The sequence below is a fragment of the Taudactylus pleione genome, unplaced genomic scaffold (assembly GCF_031769625.1).
Source record: "Taudactylus pleione unplaced genomic scaffold, aTauple2 ptg001827l, whole genome shotgun sequence".
NCBI classification, from domain to species: Eukaryota; Metazoa; Chordata; class Amphibia; order Anura; family Myobatrachidae; genus Taudactylus; species Taudactylus pleione.
In genome coordinates this window covers 1,609,256-1,632,259 of record NW_028286224.1, presented here as the reverse complement: position 1 = coordinate 1,632,259, position 23,004 = coordinate 1,609,256, and the positions used below count along the sequence as shown (strand labels likewise).

General features: G+C 40.2%; 2 protein-coding genes across 2 annotated transcripts in view; one reads left to right on the top strand and one right to left on the bottom strand.

Annotated features, from left to right (window-relative positions):
- INSYN2B (inhibitory synaptic factor family member 2B) overlaps positions 1 to 20,432 on the bottom strand; it is a 36,625-nt gene extending 16,193 nt beyond the window's left edge. Inside the window, exons 1-2 of the mRNA XM_088465051.1 lie at positions 18,928 to 20,432; positions 14,184 to 14,258 (exon numbers count right to left, since the gene is read on the bottom strand). Of these exons, the coding sequence (XP_088321177.1) occupies positions 14,184 to 14,258; positions 18,928 to 20,273 (1,421 nt within the window). The 5' untranslated portion in view covers positions 20,274 to 20,432. The remainder of the gene's footprint in view (positions 1 to 14,183; positions 14,259 to 18,927) is intronic.
- The window catches only part of DOCK2 (dedicator of cytokinesis 2), a 966,148-nt gene that overhangs the window by 505,132 nt on the left and 438,012 nt on the right, over positions 1 to 23,004 (top strand). The window lies entirely within an intron of this gene.

Here is a 23,004-nt window from a genome sequence, read left to right as displayed (position 1 = left end):
CGCCAATGTGCTGTTCTATACTTTGTGACACAGTGAACTCAGTTTTTACATGGATCATTATTCCCTCTGGTTAAACTTTAGGAGTATAACAAAGTACTTATACACAATGGACGGGGGCAAATATTTTCACTTGAAATCTAAAAAAAGCCAGTAGCCCAGTGGTCATTAGACCTGGATGTTGTGCATCATGTGTAAGATACCCTTATTTTCCTTATTTTATGTTAATTAGAGGCATGGGCATAACTACAATAGGTGCAAGGGGTGCAGCTGCTATGGGGCCCAGAGCTTTGGGGGCTTATGTTCCTTGTCACAGTTACTTGTGTTATGTAAATTCACATTTCACCATTGGTCGGTACATAGAGGCCCTTACAAACTTTTGCTATGTGACCTTCAATACTTAGTTATGCCCTTGATTAGAGGTCTAAATGAAGTAGAGAACATGGGGCCTGATTCAGACCCACTCGCGAGCGGCTGTCCGCTCGCAAGTGGGTCGATGGTCTGCACTGAGCATGCGCACGACGGAGGGAGCTCCGTCGTGCGCATGCGCCAGACACGACGAGCGAAGGACTTTCCTTCGCTCGTTGTGTCCGATCAAAGGGGGCGTGCTGTCAATGTTGATTGACAGCACGCCCCCTTTGGTGGGCGTGCCGGGGGCGTGCCTCCCTGACGGGGGCGTTCCCACGGGAACGCCTCCCGTCAGAAGCCGGCCCACTGACATCACTAGTGATGTCAGTGGGAGTGATTTTGGCTCTGATAGAGCCAAAATCACTCCGGAGTTTGCGGTTGAAAACCTCAACCGCAGGCTCCGGCTCGCAATTTCGATGGTCGCGATGGTCACGACCATCGCGGCCATCAAAATGCACGCTCGTATAGCCTGTGGGTGGTGACCCACAGCTATACGAGCGTCCAGGAGGACGCTCCATGAAAATGGAGCCCGGCCCTCATTCAGAGCGTGCGCTCTGCTCAGAGCGTACGGCTCTGAATGAGGGCCATAGTACAGAAGATCAAAAAGCATGATAGCTCTAGATCAGTGGTTCTCAAACTCGGTCCTCAGGACCCCACAGAGCTCACTTTTTCCAGATCACCCAGTAGGAGCACAGGTGTACTTATTACTTACTGACACATTTTAAAAGATTTACAGGTGGAGCGAATTATTTCACTTGTGATTCTGTGAGGAGACCTGGAAAACATGCACTGTTTGGGGTTCTGAGGACCGAGTTTGGGAACCTGTGCTCTAGATTGATTTGAAAGCCACGACAGGACAGGACTTTGCAGGAGTCAATAAAGAATGGAAGTCTTCATTTCCAAAAAGTTCTGCTCGGTTAAAACTTTAGCTCCAAGTAATTGTGGCTGCCACCTAATGCACTTTGCAAGCAAGTTGCCATTCCTGTCCAGGTCTAATCTGTCTGTTGCTGCCTTTTACACCTAGCCAGTTATACAGCAAATATTAAAAATGTGTATGATACGGACTTTAAGTGATCAGTTAATGTTTGAAGTAAATCATCAGCCTCCGATCCTGACTAATCACGACAAAAGCAGCAATGCAGTTTGATGGATGGTCCCTAAAGTATAAGCAATATTGCATTTTTTTTCTACACAGATGCCAGTGCTGAGCAATACATTATTACTATATTGTTTTTTACACAGCACCTGCATTGGACACTGCTGGAGTTATATCGCATGCACTGTAAAATATTAAATGATGCAGCCATCAGTGAACACAGGAGAGGAGTCTATGCCTCAAGGACTTTCCAATGAGAGTAGTAACATTAAAGGATAAGAAACCAATTATAGCGGTTATGCTATAAAAAATATGCTTACAGGCCAAAAACAAGCAAAGAAAGTCGTTAGTCACATTTTCTACATAATTGAGTATCACAGTGTTTGAGAAAATGCCTCAGCTTTCAGTAAAAGCAATATAAGGAGAGGGAGGTAGATTTATGTCATCCAAGAAAGCGTAAGAGTTTGTTGAGAAGTGATCATGTGATTAGTAAATATTTTACTTTTCTGGACAGTCCAGAAAAAGGATTACAAAATGTAAAAAAAAATGATTATTAGACATAAACCTGGCAATCAATGAAATTAATTTTTCTACTTGTATGATGGGATTTGATATACTGTATGCTCAGATAGCGGAACGTTTGGCTCGAAAACAAGCATGATGTCAGATAATGAGCCCACTGAAATAGATATAATCACCAGGGATGGCGTATGACTTCTATTAACCCCAGTGTGGCCTAGAAGTATTCTGGTCACAGGACATCCAGATCTCTCCCAGATTGTTGTGTGACTGGATGAAACCAACTAGTTTTTTAAATTACTAAATAAATCCAGTTTTATCTCTGAGGAAGGGAATCCGCCACTTCTTATAGAACAGAAAGGTGGAGATTTATCAAAGCTTGGAGAGAGATAAAGTGGAGAGAGGTAAAGTAACAGCCAATCAGCATCTAGCTGTCATTTTTCAAAAACAGCCTGTATAATGACAGTTAGAAGTTGATTGGTTGGTACTTTATCTTTCTCCAAGCTTTGATAAATCTCCCCCTTAGAACATAGGAGTTCTATGCTCAGTGAAAAGGTATATATCACACCCAAAGGTGCTCTCCTGCACTATTACTAAAATCTGAATTCATGTAAAACACATTTTTATTCATGTATGTTAAAGAAATATCTTTTTATACTGAAAAAAGTCAGATTTGTAATCTAAGCAATTACTAGACAAGAGCTGACTTAAAGGACATATTCACCAGAAAAAAATCACTTTGGGTGGAAATAAGCCAGGTCAGCAAAAAAGTGTACCTGCCTAATTTCTGGCAGGTGCCCTAATGCCTATATTTGTCCAAGCAGAAGATATTCTGTTTATGAGGATGTACGTATCTCAAATTCCTAGCCTCAATAGCAAGTTTCCTCATCCATGAGGATCCAGGGTTGCAGGGGAGGGTGAGTATGGCTGGTACCATCCCAGGGCATCCTGCCCTGTGCGATGGCACCGGCCACACCGCCCTTATGGCCCTGATAGTTATAGTCAGGGTAAGGACTACTTAATACAAAGTGGAACGAGGGATGTGAATTGCATGTATCACAGATCAGGGAATACAGACCATGTGAACCTTGATAGCACAGAGAACTAAGAGGGTGACTGGACATAGGCTGATACAGTGGTGCTACCACCACTACCGTGTTCCAGATATGTGATATTGGATCGTTTTCCTCCCCCAAAAACTTAGCATGTGTAACTTTTTTTTGTCTCATTTGGTTCTCTTTATCTACTTTTAGGACTTTAGAAAATCTGAGGTAGTTTTAGGCCAAATTTCAGCAGAAATATAAAAAAATTCTGAAGGGTTCACAAACTTTCAAGCACCACTGTATGTATCAAACCTTCGGAGCCCCGATCACCGGTCCCTGGACTCTGGTAAATTTATTTTTGTTCCTTTTTTTTTTGTAGCAGAGATCAGCGTGTGGTCTGTTTAGACCACACTTAGCTGATCACTGGGACTGGCTCCGGGCTCTGCTCTGCCCGTTAGAGCAGAGCAGGGGTCCGGTAATGGGGGGAGACCCTGTATAACGCCACCTCCAGGTGGCGTTATTATCACAGGGCTTTCCCCGGTATTTTTTCACATTTTATTTTTAGTAACTTTGGCCAGATCACATTTCCCATTACAATTATGGGAAATGTGATCTGTTTACTAAAAATAAGTGATACTTAGGGCTTGGAGTAGAATTTTACGAATTCTACTCCAATTGCCCTGTAATAACTATAGGTGATACTAAAATAATGTGGAAAGAGTGTGAAAACACCCTTTTTCACTTTATTTTAGTAAAAATAATGTTAATAAATAGAGCCCAAAGTAGTAAATTATAGAAGCAGATGGGCATAGAAACAGTGTGGGATAGACAGTAAGGGAACCAATCTTAAAATACCCCTCAGTATCAAAAATAGTTTAACTAAAGGTCAATTATTGTCGATTTAAAATTCAAAATCAATCATGTTGTGTTCCTGGGGCTAAATCACACATTTACCTGTACTAACACTTAAAAAAATCAAATCCAAATCCAAAATTGTCTGTTAGTAGATGTGCAATTTAGCCCCAGAAACACAACATCGATGTTGATCGATTTTCATCGATTTTAAATGGATCCACATCGATCTTTAGTAAATATACCCCATAGAATTAAACTGAGCAGCACCTGCAGCTTAGTGAAATGTGAATTTACTACTGCTCATGTCATGTATTAATAAAAGGCAGGAATTGTGAAGGAACGAAATAGGAATTGTGGTCTGAATTAGAGGAGAGACTAATGTGGAACGTGACAGCAATACATACTACCCGACATTCCTTCCAAACTGTGGAAATGGAACACAACAAGGAGGAGGCATAGCCCCATCATGATGCTGGTGTGGCCATGTTACAGTAGTGATGTTTGGTTGCATCGCAATGCCTTGTTCCTAGGCCTCCCATTGCGCAGACTCTTACATGTCCATACACACCAGTGTTAGGTGCATGTGTCACATTCTCACCACTGCTGTGCTTTACAGAACAGTCCTGAGCTGGACACACCTCCAAGTACTCCCAGTCACATACTGAAGGTTATGGATAAAAATGCTTTTTTTTTAACAGTAAATTTAGGATAGTGCCTTGTTGTAATAAAATGCCTGTACCTTTGATCCCAGTGATCCTCAGCATTGGTACAGTAACTTGAACCAGTGAGGAATCAAGTTAAAACCAATTTCTTTGAGTGGAAACTGGGAGAGACAGCAGAGAGCCTGAAAGCGCTGGGAGGCGCAGCAGAGAGCCTGAAAGCGCTAGCGCCTCCCATGCAGAGACACAAAGGATAGAAAAGGCTTCTGCATTGCTGAACAGGGCAGAGGGGGTAAGGAGAGAGCTGCGTACATCAGTGAGATTAGGAGAGCTGGGGAAAGGCATGATTTCCCTCTTGCACATATAAGGAACTAGACCAACCTCCTAGGAGTACGATGACACAATTCATGGTCAATTGCAAAATGTGTCAGCGAAGGCTATGGCGCAATTCACCATACTGCACCTCGTACCTGTGCCTGCCCACCAGAATCTCACAGGGCTTTAAGAAAATGTTGGCAACTATGAATTGACTTCAGTTTTTGTGTTAAGCTCAGTGGCCCTTTAATAAGAAAAGAAAAACTGCAGAAAGTCTAATGGGTATAAGCTATATTCAACTTTTTCCTAAACATCTTAATAATGATGAAGACAGTGACAAACTCTGCACACTTCCTGTTGTTTTGTCCATTTTTTTAAAACACAGCATATTGTCATGTGTAACAGTACAATGAACAACATATCGTTATCGTTCAGTCTTTTCATTGTCGCCTAGAGGATGTGCCCCTTAAGCGTAACAGATAATCAGTCTGAATTCTGAATAGTCATTTGTAAAATCAGTCCATGTAAAGCCACGTTTGTTAAAATACACACTAATACATATAGCTGCATCATGCTGTGTTATCGAGACAACATAATCTTGGTTATTTCCATACTCAGAAATTCCTTTCATGTTTCTTAGCTCTGTGAATTCTTTATCTGTCAAATTTACACACGAGAATAAACATAATCCTTTATGAAAACCTTTTGTTATCATGAATAAGGATTACATTAGATGTATTTGTTCTTCTTCACATAGAGTGGGCACAAACACTGATATCCTGCGTAGCTCGCTCTCCCATTTTATGACGGTGCAATTTCATCTATTTGTGGAAATATTTTGGGCCTAATTTGGACGCAAGCCCAAATACAGACAGATCCTGCGGACCTGCAAACTGCACATGTGCCGCAGAAAGTAATTGCAGACCTCGAATGTATCGTACTATGCATATAGGCACACAGACGGAGATTGAAACTGCAGATGGATTGATCCCTAAATTGACGGACATTTCTTTGCGTGAAATTAGTCTGTCTGTGCGGCAAATGGGCAGTTATTATGCGGTGCATGGAACATATCTTTCCCGTGGGAGTGTTGTGGGCATGTAGGTTTATTTGCAGGTCTTCGTTGCAGGTCGTTGCTGCAGGGGGTGTGACTTTGGCATAGGTGGGTGTTGCAGGGGCGTGGTGGCACGGTCACTTCCTTGCGGCCCCAACCCGCTATACAATGTAAAGCAGTGGGCGGGGCTACAATGATGTGATTCAGTGCAAATCACTTCATCAGCCCCTCCAGACCGCCCACTTTTGCCAGGTAAGTGGGAAAAAGTGGGGGGAAGTGGCTTAAGTTAGTGAGTATGCCGTCGTGGCCAAAGGGAAAAGATAGCTGGGCATCCACTATACAATTTTCTGTCAGATATCTGTCCAATCTGGCTGGTTGGAATGAAAACCTGGTAATGTCTGGGAGCAAATGACAGTCGATCATATGGTTTTAAACACTGAAAAAGGACAAAAAAAATTGTTCAAATTGGTTAAATTTGTGTGTTTTATCCAATTTGTCTAAACGACCATTTTTGCCTGTTACTCCCATACATTACCAGGTTTTCATTCCAACCAGCCAGACTGGACAGATATCTGACAGAAAATTGTATAGTGTATGCCCAGCATTAGAATCAGGCCCTACATGAGTAAAAAAATATTTGACCAGTAAGAGGGCGGTAGTCATGTGACTATCCCTGCAGCTGCCCATGTGACCAGCATGTGTGAAGTTTCACTAGAACAGCAGGGCGAGGGGCATCAGGAGTGGATAAACCTAAACCCACCACACCTGGTGAATGTGTATTATTCCCAACTGAAGCTACAGCTACCGGCTATATTAGAAACTTGCAGTAAGGTCACATTGGATTCTATGAGCAGATATTATACATCCTATATTAGAAATATCTAGTAAATTGTCTGTTTGCTTCTAAATATTTTGCAATTATGTAATTAAAAAATGCAATCCAGAAAAAAAAACCTGTAAATATTAGCTAGAGTCACATTCATTTCCAATAAAAAAAATTGAATGCTTATCCATTTGAGCCCTCTGCAATTAGAGAGTATGTAATTGCAATGAGTCTGTAGCTCAGACTGTTTTCCAGACTTAACTCTTTGAGGGTCAGGGATCAAGGGGAATGTTCTCACACTGAAAGTCAGGGAGATTCTTAACATTTTAGCCACATACTGTAGCCCTACATCAGTGATTCCCAACCTCGGGCCTCAAGGCACACTAACAATCCTGGTTTTAGTAATATCCATGGTTGAGCACAGATGGTTAAATCAAAATAACTGAGGTACTAATTAAGTCACCTGTGCTCAAGTATGGTTATCCTTAAAACCTGGAGTGTTAGTGTGCCTTGAGGACCATGGTTGGGAACCCCTGCTCTACATCAATGGACACTACAGGTTGAGTCTCCCATATCCAAATATTCCGAAATACGGAATATTCCGAAATACGGAACTTTTTTAGCTTGACTGAGAAAATTAAACCTTTGATTTTTGATGGTTCAATGTACACAAACTTTGTCTAAGGCACAAATTATTAAAAATATTGTATAAAATTACCTTCAGGCTGTGTGTATAGGGTGTATATGAAACATAAATGTATTTCATTTATGTACACAAACTTTGTTTGAGCCACAAAATTATTGAAAATATTGTATACAATTACCTGCAGGCTGTGTGTATAAGGTGTATATAACACATAAATGCATTCTGTGTGTATATTGGGGGCCTATTCCCAAGATATTTCATTATGATATGCAGTTATTCCAAAATACGGAATATTCCGTTATCCAATATACCCCTGGTCCCAAGTATTTTGGATATTGGAGACTCAACCTGTATTACTTATTAATCGTTGTACATTACATATATTACATGGGTTCTAATGGTTTCTTCATCCTTAACTAATGATGTTTGTTTTGTGTGTTGGTAATTTGTGAGAATTAATGGTCTCACTACATTACATTATTATACAAGAATAATGAAACTAACAAAGCCACCTCTGCTTAATGAGCCATGTCTTAATATGTGAATGTCCCGCACAATGCAATATTTTTAAGAAATCCCTCATCACAGACTTAAATCAATTAATAAATATTGCAATACTGGCAACAATGTATCCTGCAGGTTTTTTTTTAACCATTTCTCACTATAAACTAAAAAAAAAAAATGTACCTAACTTGGAGTTTGTTGTGTGTGAGAGGTATAAGAATATTATTTCCGCTCACTCAGGAATACCATTAATCATGTATGTTATCTGTTCCACTCACTGAGCCGTATTCAATTTGAGCGGACCCGCAATACTTTTCGCCTCCCGGATTTTTCGCATACATCGCCTGTTTTGCAGGCGAAAAAGTATCGCGCGCGAGCCTGTGTATCCCCGTATTCAATTTGAAAGTACGCAAAAACAGGACCCGGCGAAACTTAAACAAGCGGAAAGTCTTGTCAGATTTGGGAAAATCAGCCTGTCACTCCCCAAAATATGCTCTGACATGGGGGTTAGCTATGGTTACCCCCAATTTGGCTTGCTGAAGGTATTTGGTGTTTTTAAATGGGCTCAATAGCTGCTAAATAGCGTTTTTGTACAAGTGGTGCAGAATAGTATTCAGGTGTTTTTTTTTCAGAAAATAACTTATCCCAGTAAATTTGGGGTACTTGAAAATGGAGGCCATTGTTTTTTTTACGCAGTTTACCTTTGGGGGACTGTCTGAAGGCTGCTCGGGGGTCCCGCAACGTTGCACCCCAAAAGCCCAAGTCTACAATTTTTTCCGCCTGCTATTCATAGGCAATTCTTTTTCACCTATTACATTGCATTGACTTTCCGCCTAGGCGGAAAGTCTTTCAAATTGAATACGGCGATACTTTTCCGCCTGGCGAAATGATGTCATCGGCGAAACTTTTTCGACGATTCCGGCTTTTCACTCCAAATTGAATACGGGCCACAGTGTATTTCCAAAGTCAAGACGTGCCCCTTTTAGCCTTAATTAGGGCAATCTAATTTGTCAGTTGGTCTTTAATCTGTACATACCTTCTTTTCTTTTAACCATAAAGACTTGTAATGGAGTGATACAGTTTTGGGCTGCTCACAATTAATAATTTAACAGTGAATCCAGCAGACAGCAGCCTTCTGAGTAAGTCTAAGGTGCCGCAGACACAGCTGTTCTCCAGACACGCAGAGGACTCTCCTGCTGCGACCAAGGAAACAGTGGCTAATTTATGCACGCCAAGAAAATAGTGTTTAAATGGTCCGACATGCCTGCATTTTTCTAACCACCCCCGTTACCTCCCACAAACGCTGATCACCTGTCACTTACTTTGTGAGAGAAGCCTCTGTGTATGCATGATTGCAAACCAATCACTGTACATACAGTCAGGTGCATAAATATTGGGACATTGACAGAATTTTCATATTTTGGCCTCTATTCACCACCACAATGGCTTTGAAATGAAACAAACAAGATGTGCTTTAACTGCAGACTTTCAGATTTAATTTGAGGGTAATTACATCCAAATCAGGTGAACGGTGTATGAATTACAACGGTTTCTATATGTGCCTCCCACTTTTTAAGGGGCCAAAAGTAATGGGACTATCAACTCAAAAGCTATTTTATGGACAGGTGTGGGCTATTCCCTCGTTATTTCATTATCAATTAAGCAGGTAAAAGGTCTGGAGTTGATTCTAGGTGTGACATTTGCATTTGGAATCAGTTGCTGTCGACTTTCAATATGAGATCCAAAGAGCTGTCACCATCAGTGAAGCAAGCCATCATTAGGCTGAAAAATCAAAACAAACCCATCAGAGAGATAGCAAAAACATTAGGTGTGGCCAAATCAACTGTTTGGAACATTCTTAAAAAGAAAGAACACATCGGAGAGCTCAGCAACACCAAAAGACCCGGAAGACCATGGAAAACAAATGTGGTGGATGACAGAAGAATTATTTCCCTGGTGAAGAAAAACCCCTTCACAACAGTTGGCCAAATCAAGAACACTCTCCAGGAGGTAGGTGTATATGTGTCAAAGTCAACAATCAAGAGAAGACTTCACAAGAGTGAATATAGAGGGTTCACCACAAGATGTAAACCATAGGTGAGCCTCAAAAACAGGAAGACCAGATTAGAGTTTGCCAAACAACATCTAAAAAAGCCATTACAGTTCTGGAACAACATCCTATGGACAGATGAGACAAAGATCAACTTGTAATGGGAAGAGAAAAGAATGGAGAAGGAAAGGAACTGCTCATGATCCAAAACATACCACCACCTCATCAGTGAAGCATGGTGGTGGTAGTGTCATGGCGTGGGCATGTATGGCTGCCAATGGAACTGGTTCTCTTGTATTTATTGATGATGTGACTGCTGACAAAAGCAGCAGAATGAATTCTGAAGTGTTTCGGGCAATATTATATGCTCATATTCAGTCAAATGCTTCAGAACTCATTGGACGGAGCTTCACAGTGCAGATGGACAATGACCCGAAGCATACTGCAAAAGCAACCAAAGAGTTTTTTAAGGCTAAAAAGTGGAATGTTATGCAATGGCCAAGTCAATCCCCTGACCTGAATCCGATTGAGCATGCATTTCACTTGATGAAGACAAAACTGAAGGGAAAATGCCCCAAGAACAAGCAGGAACTGAAGACATTTGCAGTAGAGGTCTGTCAGAGCATCACCAGGGATGAAACCCAGCGTCTGGTGATGTCTATGCGTTACAGACTTCAGGCTGTAATTGCCTACAAAGGATTTGCAACAAAGTATTAAAAAGTGAAAGTTAGATTTAGGATTGTTTCGTTTGTCCCATTACTTTTGGCCCCTTAAAAAGTGGGAGGCACATATAGAAACCGTTGTAATTCCTACACCGTTCACCTGATTTGGATGTAATTGCCCTCAAATGAAATCTGAAAGTCTGCAGTTAAAGCACATCTTGTTTGTTTCATTTCAAAGCCATTGTGGTGGTGAATAGAGGCCAAAATATGAAAATTCTGTCAATGTCCCAATATTTATGCACCTGACTGTACACAATGCGGCTTTCACGCATGTGCAATGACTAACAATCACTCAAACTGCGTGGATTTCGGCTGCAATACACAGTGTTTTAGTAAGTACAAAACATTTACTATCTATAGGGGATGGGGGGGCTCATTCCATGGTAACTCACATTACAAAGTGACATACAGTAGCAAGTATATGCATGGCTATCGACAGCAATTGGAATTTATGTGTAATTTATTTTATTTACTGAGAAAATAATAAGATAGATCATGCTTTAAAAAACTGTATACGGGAATTGCTAATTGTTTGCTATGTCACTTTGTAACGTGAGTTACCATGGAATGACCCTGGTCCCTTTCAATGGCTAGTGTTTTTCAGATAATTTTTTGTGGATCTTTAGAGAGCCTACTATACTAATGTATCAGAAGTGGCCATTGTTTTCCCAAAAGCTTGAAACTCTACGTAATTACACATTGAAAAGGGCTAATTTTTCTAGTTGTTTTGGGTGTCAAGTACAAAAATGATCCTGCAACTAATAACGTTTGATGCTCATTGCATTTTGAATTGGTAGCTGAAGGGTGGACTGTATGTCCAATGATTTAGTATGGATCCTTTCTTCAGAAGCAGACTGTACTTTTTAGAAATGAATTATACTTTTCTGTGCTTGTGACCAGGCTCTGTCTTCTGCAACAAAAGCAACAAGGGCACAAAGAGCTATAAAATCCACAATGTGCACTGATCCAGAGCCATAGCAGGGAGATAATGCAGTCCTACCCGGAACCACCCCCTGCCATTACAGGCACCCTGCAAGCCAACAGGTGCCACAGGGCAGCAGCACCGCTCTCACACCCCTAGTTATGGTCATGCACTGACCCATAATCTAACTGGATAATATTTGGATCTAGACATGGATTATAGTCTGTAAATATACAATTGTGCGATAGTCCTAATAGTGTAAATAGGCTTGTTCCTATAGTAAGGCAAGCTGCAAGCTGTCCAACACTCTTCTCATTTTCCTGTTGCAAAAGTCTGAATTAATAGTTTCTACCAAGGATGTAAATGGTATATATATATATAATTTTTATTGTTTTTGAAAAGCTAGAATAGGGAAAAACTTTGCTTACATTTATTATACCTGCATTATTTTGTCTATTTGCGGCGCCTTATAAAAGATACAATAATACAAATAATAATAAGCATATTCAGTATATCAACACTATTTGTGCTTTGTTTTGTACATTACACTAATGCAAATGCTTGTGCTCTTTTTAAAAACTCATCATGTTTATTGACAGCCTCAGCATTAGCGTGAAGCCCTGACTTCTCCCTGCATCTCTCCCAGTAATCTCTGTAGCTTGTGCATTTAGAAGAAAAATCAATTTTGGAAATGTTTCCTGCATTGATGTGTGAGTTACACCTGATACAAAAGCACAGTAAACCATAAACCAGAATATCTTTATATAAGCATCATTGACTCTGCTAACGAGTGAATTACAGTACCTCTGAACAAGGAAGGGTGGTCACAACCTAACTTACATTAGCATGATAGGAGTAATAATGTCACTAATTTGGCAGAATGCTAATTTGTCAGAACAGAAACAAGGCAGGCAAAATTGTAATTACAGTGAAAGGTCGCGCTTCAAATTCTCCAGCTTTTCCGTGCTCCTATGGAAAAATGCTAATTAGCCCTTTGGTATTATCATAATTGTGTTACAATTGCTGTACCTGAAAAGTTATCTGCCGTTTAGAGGCAGAGGAGGAGAGAGGGCAACAGATAATGTTATTTTTTAAAGACTATTTTAAATCATTGAAATACATTTACGTATGGAAGGTGTATAACCCACACCAAGGGCTACCATGGCTAGACTCTTTAACAAAAGAAAGAGTGCCACGCTTTTTTAGTGCCGACAGTCATGTAGTCATACTCAAGATTTAATAGACACAGAGAAAGTGGGTTAACTGTGGGAGATTATATAGAGCAGGTTTCTGCAGGAAGGGAGATAGCAATGATGTGTTATAGCAGCAGCCAAGGTCATTTCTGTTTTTGCTGTTAAATGGTCAGTAATGCTAAGATAAGTGGAGTTCATTAGGTACATGCCAGACAATCAGCTTCCTACATGTTATCATTTCTACCTGTAACGTCATTAATTGGTTGCTTTGCTAAAGGTTAGGTGTTAAATTGAAATGGTGAGGGACAATGTTTCAACTGAGGCAACTTTTGGTCCTTTAGCAGCTGAACTACAACAACGGTGTCAATCTATAGTTCCAGCAGCAGCTTGAAAGATACAGAAAATTGCCTTCTCAAATTCATATCTACTCAGTAATGTTTTTTTTTACCTTTAGGGAATACTGTTGAACCAAGTTGTTATCTAGGTGATTTTAGTAGCAGCACACCGTGACACAAGTCTCCTGTACTTTCACTGTAGTGTGCTAGCTAAATATTTTCCCTCTCCTGCTCTACTCCACCCACTGTGCAGACTGGTGACCAGGTCATTTGGGGCATGGGTGGGGTCAGCAGATTGCTGAACCACAAGATTGCAGTGTAAAAGAGGAATATACAGCTACATGGTTGGCAAATAACCCTCTCTACTCAACAGGGGCCAAGGACTAACCTTATTTTCCACTCTGAGGTGTCTATTTGTTAAGGTGAAAAAATGCGGCTTAAAGCATTTTAATGGTGTCGGCAATATAACTGTAAACATATTATTGTGGAAATAAGATATGTATTCCGCCCTTTACACATGTGGAAACAGTGGTATCCACATGTTTTATGTAAAAGGCCCATCCATAATTGGAATCTCAATCATTTATCAGGCTCCAAAAACTGAGAGTTTTCAGAGCTTGATAACGTGTACTAACGCTCGGTGGCACTGGCCCCCGCAGCCCGCTTCTTCCTATTGATAGGAGGTCCAGAATGCGAAGAGGGATCCATTCAGATTCCTTGGTCTCCTCTGGCCTTCTCTGTGTGCATGTGTGAGCTAAATTTGCCATGGCGTCACTGCATATTTATAATAGGTCGCCCCTGAGTAGTCAAATCCAGTCCCACTTGAATCAAAATTGGTGTAGTATGAGCCACAAAACACAATGCATAGTCACATATGATAATTCATATGATAATTCTATACCAGAAAATATTTTATCCTATTTACAGATATGTGATGATTGTAATATGTTCACCAAGAATCTAAGTAATAATAATATTACTAAAAAAAGTGACATGATATTAATAATAATAAAAATAATAAAAACATTGATTAAAAAACTACCTGTAAATAATACATGCTGTGCTCTGGCAAGTGCTACAGTTGTTTAGGTCTTGTCCAGTTCGATAGAAGTTGCGCCTGTATAATAAAGTCAGAAAATAATTATTACATAGGCTACATATATTTGCACAAAGGTACTACATATTGTATGCACAGTCAGTATATAATACAGTAGACTAATCCAGTGCTATCCAGTAGAGGACAGCAGGGATAATTTGCAATGAGATGACACAGCACAAAAGCTGACATTGCATGTGTTTGATGTTATTTATTCTGCTTCTGTACCAGGTTAAAGGTGGCAGTTAGCAGACATATACAGTAATTAATTAGGCAATGGGTAGATTAGGATGGTCAGCAATCAAACCAGATTAGTGCATATATTGCTTTGTCACAGCAAAAACACAAAGCCAGAATTGCAGTGTTGTCACCTACTTATTTAAATTAAATAAAAAAGGGAATATATGAGTACATTTACAGGTAAGCAGCATAGGTTTAAGAAAAACAAATCTAGTCAAGGATATTAGAATATTTGTGCTGCTAAGCAGATGCAGTGCGTCTGATTGTTACTGAAAGAAAATTTAGGTTAGTTTTAAAGTACTTTAATATGAATGTGCAGATCAGTCTTGCCGTAAACGTATAGTAACGGGATGATGTGCAATGAGTGAGGTGAATGAAGACAACACAGAGCTTAGCCTGAGGTTGCAGCTGGAGCACAGGATTTGTACATATTCCGGGCACAACAGACCTGCTAAGCCATCTGAGATACTGTATATACACTTTGAGCACATAACGTACAGAATCATGCACAATGACAGAGACAGAGAAAGACTGTGCCAGGAATATGTCATTCACCCTGAGGTTTATCTATCCCCATTTTTTTGTTCTTTGGTGACCTATGAGGTAAATAACCACCCAAATTCTAGTGAATAATAATTATGTAATAGTACTTTAAAAAAAAAATATATATATATATATATATATATATATTAATTTAGTTTAATCAGATCATGCATCTCCTCAAACTGAAGTAAGTCTACATGAAAACGATCAGTATCATTATTATCTGTTAACAAGTTTATTTGCAGCTGTAAACAATTGTGTTAAGTGTGATTATTTTCCTTAAATATATTCTGTCTTCATTGGTTCATGCATGGACTATTGTGATAAGCATTACAGTCACATGGTACAAAGTAAGTACACAGCAAAAAAGGTAATACAGCTGTGTGTAACGAAACTGTAATCATGATGGTTATAATGTCTCGCTAGCCAGTGCAAAGACAGACTAATAGGACATGTTGTGATATGAATTTATAGGTGTTAATACCACATATACTGGTGAATAGATTACATGGGTTCATTACAAACAAACTGATTTTTTTTCCCCGTGATTAAAAAATAAACTGACTGACTTATTTGGTAACAGATAATTTATACAACTTTTAACTAGACCAGAATTTTGAAACATTTTAACTAAACACGCTGATGTATTTTTCAGCTCATTAACAGTATATACACTACCACAGACATTCACTGCTGTCTAGTGTTTCATTTCCACATTTTTATAGTTCATTAATTCAGGAGAGTCTGCTCTGCAAAGCGCTGAACATTATGCATGCTTTCCAGCATCCCACTGATGATTTTTGTGTCATCTCATACAGCCGTTTGCTTACAGTGTAGCCTAAATGTATTCCTCCAATACCACAGCAGCAGTGATAAACCACCCGCTCCTATGATAATGTTCACAGCAAGGGAGAGAAAGTTATTGGCAGGTAGCTGAAAATTATCTTGTCAGCCATTGTGCTTGTAAATATAAGTTACTTGTTATAAGCGCCCTCTGGGCCTGATTCAGAGCCGCTCGTAAGCGCCGCTCGTTCGCTCCGAGCGATGTTCGCACATCTGCCCATGCATATGGGTCGTAATGCGCATGCGCCAACCAGTCAGTGCGGTCGGAAAACGTGTGTTCGCAAAATTGCGAGTGCCTGCTAATTTGAGTGACAGGATGAGGCGTTTGTGGGTGGTAACGGGAAGGTGCTTGAAAACGGGGAGTGGAGATCCGAACACAGGCGTGCCAAATGGTCAAAACGGGCGTTTTAAGGGTGTGCATAATTAACAAAGCAGCGTCATCGGCCACGTCACTTGGTTGTCTCTTAGCCTGAACTGTTCGCATTATTGCGGTAGGAAAATCCAACCACAAGCACTGTGAGCAGTTCAGATGCCTTTCGATGTACTCGATTAATCTAATAAATAGCGGAGATGACATATGATGCGAGCGGCCAGGGGGCGTCTTTTCAAAATAGCGAGCGCATGTTTCGTTCGCTCGCTCAGACATAGAGGCGTCAACAGACCGCAAAGAGCGAGCGCTCAATTTAAATAGCCGGCCCCTTTTTCTGAACAAGCGAGCGCAAATAGCGTTCAGCTCTGAATCAGGCCCTCTGCGCATATTTTGTAGCATTTTTCTCCAAATAAGCTGTCTTTTTTTTTTTTTCTTATTGGCTCTGCCACATTGGTCTTAATGCCTCACCTAAAGTTACAAGCTAATACAAGATTTATAATAGCTTCCACATTTATACTGATGCTTATTTTTATTCATTTCTGAAATTATTTAACGGATTTTTTTTCATGTTTCTGAAACTAGTTATAAGAATTAAAAATGAGACCAAAACTAAGGTGCTGATACTGCATAGCATACCCCTTATTAACACAACTATGGACGCCGAGGGGGGATATAAAATTAGTAATTACTTGGCCCTGCCATTGTCTGAAGGGCCGGGTGGGCTGTGGAGGAATAGAAATATCCCCTAGCGCAGCTTTGTGGAATTTGGCCATACCCCCTGACTCTTCCGTGGCCGCAGTTTGTCTCACCAGCCCTGACCACCACAAGAAAAGCACTGGTCAGGACACACACAACATGCCTCCCATGTAGAGATAAGCAAACATTTACAGAGCTGTTTTGTTTTCACCTTGGTCTGCATTTGGCTACAAAAGTGTTCGCAGTCTTACACCAATCACACTACACAGTAAAATTTATATACAGCTTTTTTTCATAGGCTAATGCCGATTAAACACTGAGCGATGTGTACTGGTACACATTAGAACAATGTATTGAACGACGGAACAATCCCTCATACCGTCCTTCATTACCTGCAACGAGGCCACATGTGTTATCATGCAGCATGGCCGATCGGACGATATCGTATGGGAGCAAACATATTGGCCGTACACACTAAGCGATGCGGCCGATATGTTGGTCCGATTCAGTCAGAAACTACATATTGTGCCAACATCGTCTCAGTATGTACCCAGCTTAAATGTGACTTTAAAGATACAGGACCTGATTCAGGCCCGCTCGCTAAGGTGCGATCGCTCGCTCTGAGCTATTTTCTCCCATCTGCGCATGCATATAATTCGCAGTGCGCATGCACAAGCCATTCATTGCGATCTGATTTTGGTAGCTCGTAAGCCACTATCAGGTCGCTACTTTGAGTGACAGATAGTGCCATTTGTGGGTGGTAACGGGAAGGTGCTTGTAAACGGGGGAGTGGATGTGCAAATGCAGGCGTCTGGCCGCCAAAACAGCGTTTAGGGTGTGCATAATTAGCAAAGTAGCGTCATTGTACACGTCACCTGCATGTATTTCAGCCAGCGCTGATCGCTGTGCTTGCGGCAGGCTAAGGCAACCCCAAGGGCTGCGAACAGCCCCGATGGCTCTTAATGGTCCCGATTAATCCTTCATTTCCCAGAGATGATGTGTGTTGTGAGTGGCAAGGTGGCGTCTTCAGACATTTGCGAGCGCACTTTGCCATAGCTCTCTAAAACATAGTGGGCGTCCTTACACGACGCAGTGCGAGCGCTTCATTTAAATATCCGGCCCCTTTTTGCCAGCGAGCGATCGCATCTTGTGAGCCGGTCTGAATGAGAGCCATAGTGCACAGTGGCATTTCACAGAATCTTGAAGCACAAGTGGAGGTCAAATACTTTAACGCTTAAACTATACGAAAATGTATGTTCCACTGCCAAACTCAATTTGCTTGATGCTTTGGTGCATTTTTGCTTATCTGTACTTCCATGTGATTACATATAAATATTTATTTATTTTTAAACATTTGCTGTTCTCATTTAGTGGCAATACCCTATTCATGATTTTTGTACAGTACGTATTGTGTTGCCTAAGTTCTGAGTTTCAATTGTTAAAGGTAATTTAAAATGTTATTAGAAAGAGATTGGTTATCTCTGGAGCTGGAAATAGATCCACAATATAAATTTACACTGTCAAATTTAAGGTGACAATCCACAAACCCTTCAATAATCTGGGTTCTAACTAATAATGTATGTATTAGCCAATCACATGTATGGATTTGAGGCTGAAGGTAATGTAGGAATTCCTTGATACAATTATAAATAGCTCGCTCAAGTAATTAAGGTGTTTCTCCATTACCTATGACCTCGTATCCACACAAGTGACAGGCAATTTCCAGAGCTGGCGCTAACCAGTCTCTTTCTGATTATACTTTGAAACTTATTGGGACATTTCTTTCTCTTCCACTGGGCTGTAGAAACCACCAGATTGATTTTGTCAGCTTTTTGTCTCCTACATGGCCCCCATCAATACTCCAACATATCATATTAAATGTTACTACACGTACCTATTGTATGTGAATGTACCAGTACTGTATCTGAAGCATTATTACACACTGGTGCCACAAGTAAAATAGAATTATGATCCTTTAGATTAGAAACTGTACCATACCCTTCACTGAATGCTCTGGCCTTTTCCATGTCTTGGATTACATTCAAAAGGATCTTAATCTTCTCTTGGTTTGACTGTAAGGATTCTTCTATGGATTGTAGTTTACCTTGTAGGGAAGAAAAATCACCATGCGTCTTATGTCCTGGGTTTTTTGATTTGCTCTCATTATTGGTACCATGTTGCATTCCATGCTTTTGCAGGGAAGGAGTACCCTCTGTGCAACATTTGGTCTGTGTCGGGTTCCTCTGCGATACATTGCTGTCACCTTGCGACGTTTGTAATCTGTCGCTATTAATAAACGATTTTAATACCTGACTCTCATTAATATGAGATGCAGATTCTGAAAGTGTTTGTAATTTGTCAGGCTTTTGGTGTACTGAGTGAAAGCAGTATGATAAATTTCGTTTACACGTTGGCGTTAAGGTAATAATCCTTTTGCAATCAAAATTGGGCTTTAATGGTAACAATTCCTTGGACTGTTTTAGTAGGCAGGGAATCTCTGCTTGTTTGGAGTCATCACACATGTTGGTCAAACCCATGCAGATGTCTGAAGGTCGCTCAATGGTAACATTGTGTTTTTCTGGACACTTTACAGAAACTTCAGTCGTGTGGTCAGTTGCAGTCTCAGGAGGGTGGTCATTTTGCATATTTATATTTGGCTCCTCAATCTCCTCCAAAGGGCTCTCAATAGTATTATCAGATACTTGGGTGGAGACTGTGACCCTTCCAAGCATCTCAACAAATTCCTGTCCTGAGCTTTCCCTTTTAGGTCCATTGCTTTGTGCTTTAAATACAGTATGTCTTACAGGACATCGCCTTCTTGCCCATTTTAATCCCTCTTCAAATTGATCAGTTAACCTAAGGTGACATGCTTCAGAAACCGTGACTTCATCTGAAAGGTCCCCATTAATCTGGTCACAGTTAGACTCTGAGGACATTAAGTCTTTTGGCTTATTGGCTGATCCTTTTTTTGCCTTAAAGATTGGAAAGTGTTTCCTGAGACTGGGGGAAGTCTGAATCGCAATGTTTTGAAGACCTTTTTGGGAATGGGGGTAAGCCAGCAAGCACATTGCTCTGCCGTGGGCCTTTTCAGCCTTTCCATTGACTAGCAAGGTGCTAACACATGGCTTCATATCCAAATCCGCAGAGTGTGGCGCATGTGTGTTTGTGCTGTCCTCCTTAAATCGGACTTGCTGGGATTTGTTCCTCCGGTGGTTGGGCGGTTTTGCCGGATCCGAAGTGTCTAAACTTTTTCGCTTGAGAAGCACAGGGCGCACTTTCATGGTTTGCTGTTCCATTGAGTCGCAGGATACGTTTGGTAGGCAACTAGTTTCTTTGCGACCCATTTCAATAGGTCACTTAAAAAGGATTCGGAAACTCCGGCCTAAGTTAAGAACGTCCTTAGAATGGTTAGTAGCAAGATCCATCTTTGGACTGATTTTCTTCGGTATTTCCAGACAAATCCTTGTAATGTTTTTGTTTTTCTCATATAAACTATGCTGAAGTAATTAGTTTTATAGGCATAAAAATGTCTAAACAGTTACGCAGTATATATGTGAGCCCAGAACACTTTGCTTTTCTTATTTGATTATTTTTAAATGCAAGAAAATGATGGTGAATTTGACCAAATGTGGATTCTTTTACCTTGTTATCTTCTCTTTAGTAATTAAGATTACATTATTTTTCTTTTGCTTTATCTGTATAAATGTCTTTTTTTAAATTTTCCTAGAAATTTTCAGTAAATGACTTAAATATTTCTTCCTTGCTTGTAGTATAAGCAACAAAATGTACTGTAGCAAATATTCATTGGTTGATTGCCGACCGTGAGTCTAAAAACATATTTTGTAGCAGGAAGTGCAGACTTTGCCCGTAACATAATTCCTTTTTCTATTGATAAAAAGTAGTATTCACTATCGTAGTGTATAAACCACTGAGAGTAGCAAAATGTGTTCTTCTACAGGTCACCTTTTCAGTGGCTATGGGACATGCTCTGAAATACAAAATACAATTTTAATATAATAATATAACAACTGTTTACAATAGTTAATTCACAGAAGTCTATGTAGATATCTCCATCTTATGGTGCATACACACGGTCAGATTTGTTGTCAGATATGAACGATAATGATTAAAAATCATTCAATCGTTCATATCGTTGACATGTAGGGCATGCATCGACCAATGATGCACGTGCCCGCATGTCAGATAATAATATCTGACATCAACTGTGTTTGCAGACAGATTTGGACGATTTCATTCATTTTAAGAAATCATTCAATCGTTCATCGTTGATGAAATCGTTCAACCGTTCATTGTTATCGTTCAACGAAATCGATGACCTGACAAATCTGGCCATGTGTATGCACCATTATAGTTCTTACTTACTCTTGAATTAAAGGGCTTGAATGGATTAAATGTCTTATAAGATAAGGATTTATGAAACAAGCAGTGAAAAGAGTGGGGAAGTGGACTAGTGGTAAAGTTGACCATAGCAACCAATCAGCTTTTAGGTAGCATTTATCAAGTACATTCTATAAAATGATAGGTAGAAGCTGATTGGTTGCTATTGGTAACTCATAACTGGTCCACTTCTCCACTCTTTTCACTGCTTGATACATCAACACCAAGGTTTGTAAAGTCTGTTTAATAAATAAACTTTTCTTATTAGTGTCACACTACCAAAAGGATCCTTATAAACAAGTACAATACTTGCTGACTCCTTCTCATTTATTTGTAATGTCTCTGGCATTACATTGTGCTGCCAAGAAAGAAATAATAATAACTAGCATAAAAAAATATGTAGATAATATGTGAACACTCAAGAACAGGTATTTGATAAGTAAAGTACAATTTTATATACTAAGTAATAAAATATCACTACATTACTTGTACCTTGTGTTTCAACTACATTTTTCCTATTATTAATCACTAAAGCATTATGACTCTAGGTAAATAATTAAAGGCAGACATACTATTTCAGCTCTAAACCTCATTAGCATTCATTAAAGCTTTAAAACAATCCATGCAGAAGGTACTTTATGAACTTTGTAATTTTCCATCAATTTATTATATATTTTTTTTTTTATTTCCATTGTCATCGGCCTTGCGCATTGTACGAAAACAATGATCAGCACGTCACTGAAGAGATCTTAAAGCTAAAATAAATTTGTAAGTTTTGCCACTCAGCCAGGAGATAGGCATTTCTATCAGCTAATACAATCTTTATATAAGGGGACCTGATAATTGTGTAATCTTGGTCTTCCTCACTAGTATAATGTTCTTTGGTTTCTGGGCAACTCATTTACCCATTATTATAGGTGAAGATAGCAGAAATGCGTGTAAATCTCTGTTGCAATAACTTGTGCTCTAAATACTAAACAAGCACTTTCTAAAGTGTCTGTAGCATAGAATAAAACGGGAAACTTCTATTTGCATACTTTGATATGTGAATATGTGATTAGCTGCTGTCAGAAAATTGCTAGTACTAACGATAATAGTGCAAAACACTGACACTCCTCCAGATCAGTCTCATGTGTCATAATTCACTTGTGACCAATGGCAGATTTTACCTGGGGGCTACAGCCCCCCACAGTAAAATCCACCACCCCCAGTGAGTCTTCTGGCAGTGACTTTCTATTATTACCGCTATCTGCCAATCAAATGCAAGACAGGCAGTTTTAGGGGGAGATGTTTTCTCTCCCTAGGACTACCAGTCTAGAGAGAGCGCTTCCCATGGGAAGCCACTTCCTGCCTTTCCATCAGCCCTAGCCGGATTTTAGATGCTGCAGCTGATGCAGTCCCTAGAAGCTGGTGCTTGTGCGCATGCGCCAGTCACGGGCCCTGAGGGATGCATTGTGCATATGTAATGCACCTGGCTGGCAGGCGTCTTAGAGAAGAGGGACCGGATTGCTGCTCAGACTGCAGCACATGGACAGCGCCGCCCCCCCCCCCCCACATAAAAGGGTAGGAGCCACCGCTGCTTGTGACTGTTCATCTTCCAAATAATATCAATAAATAAATAAATCCACCACCTGGACATGGGGACGGACAACCATTGACATGCATGGCTAGTCAACT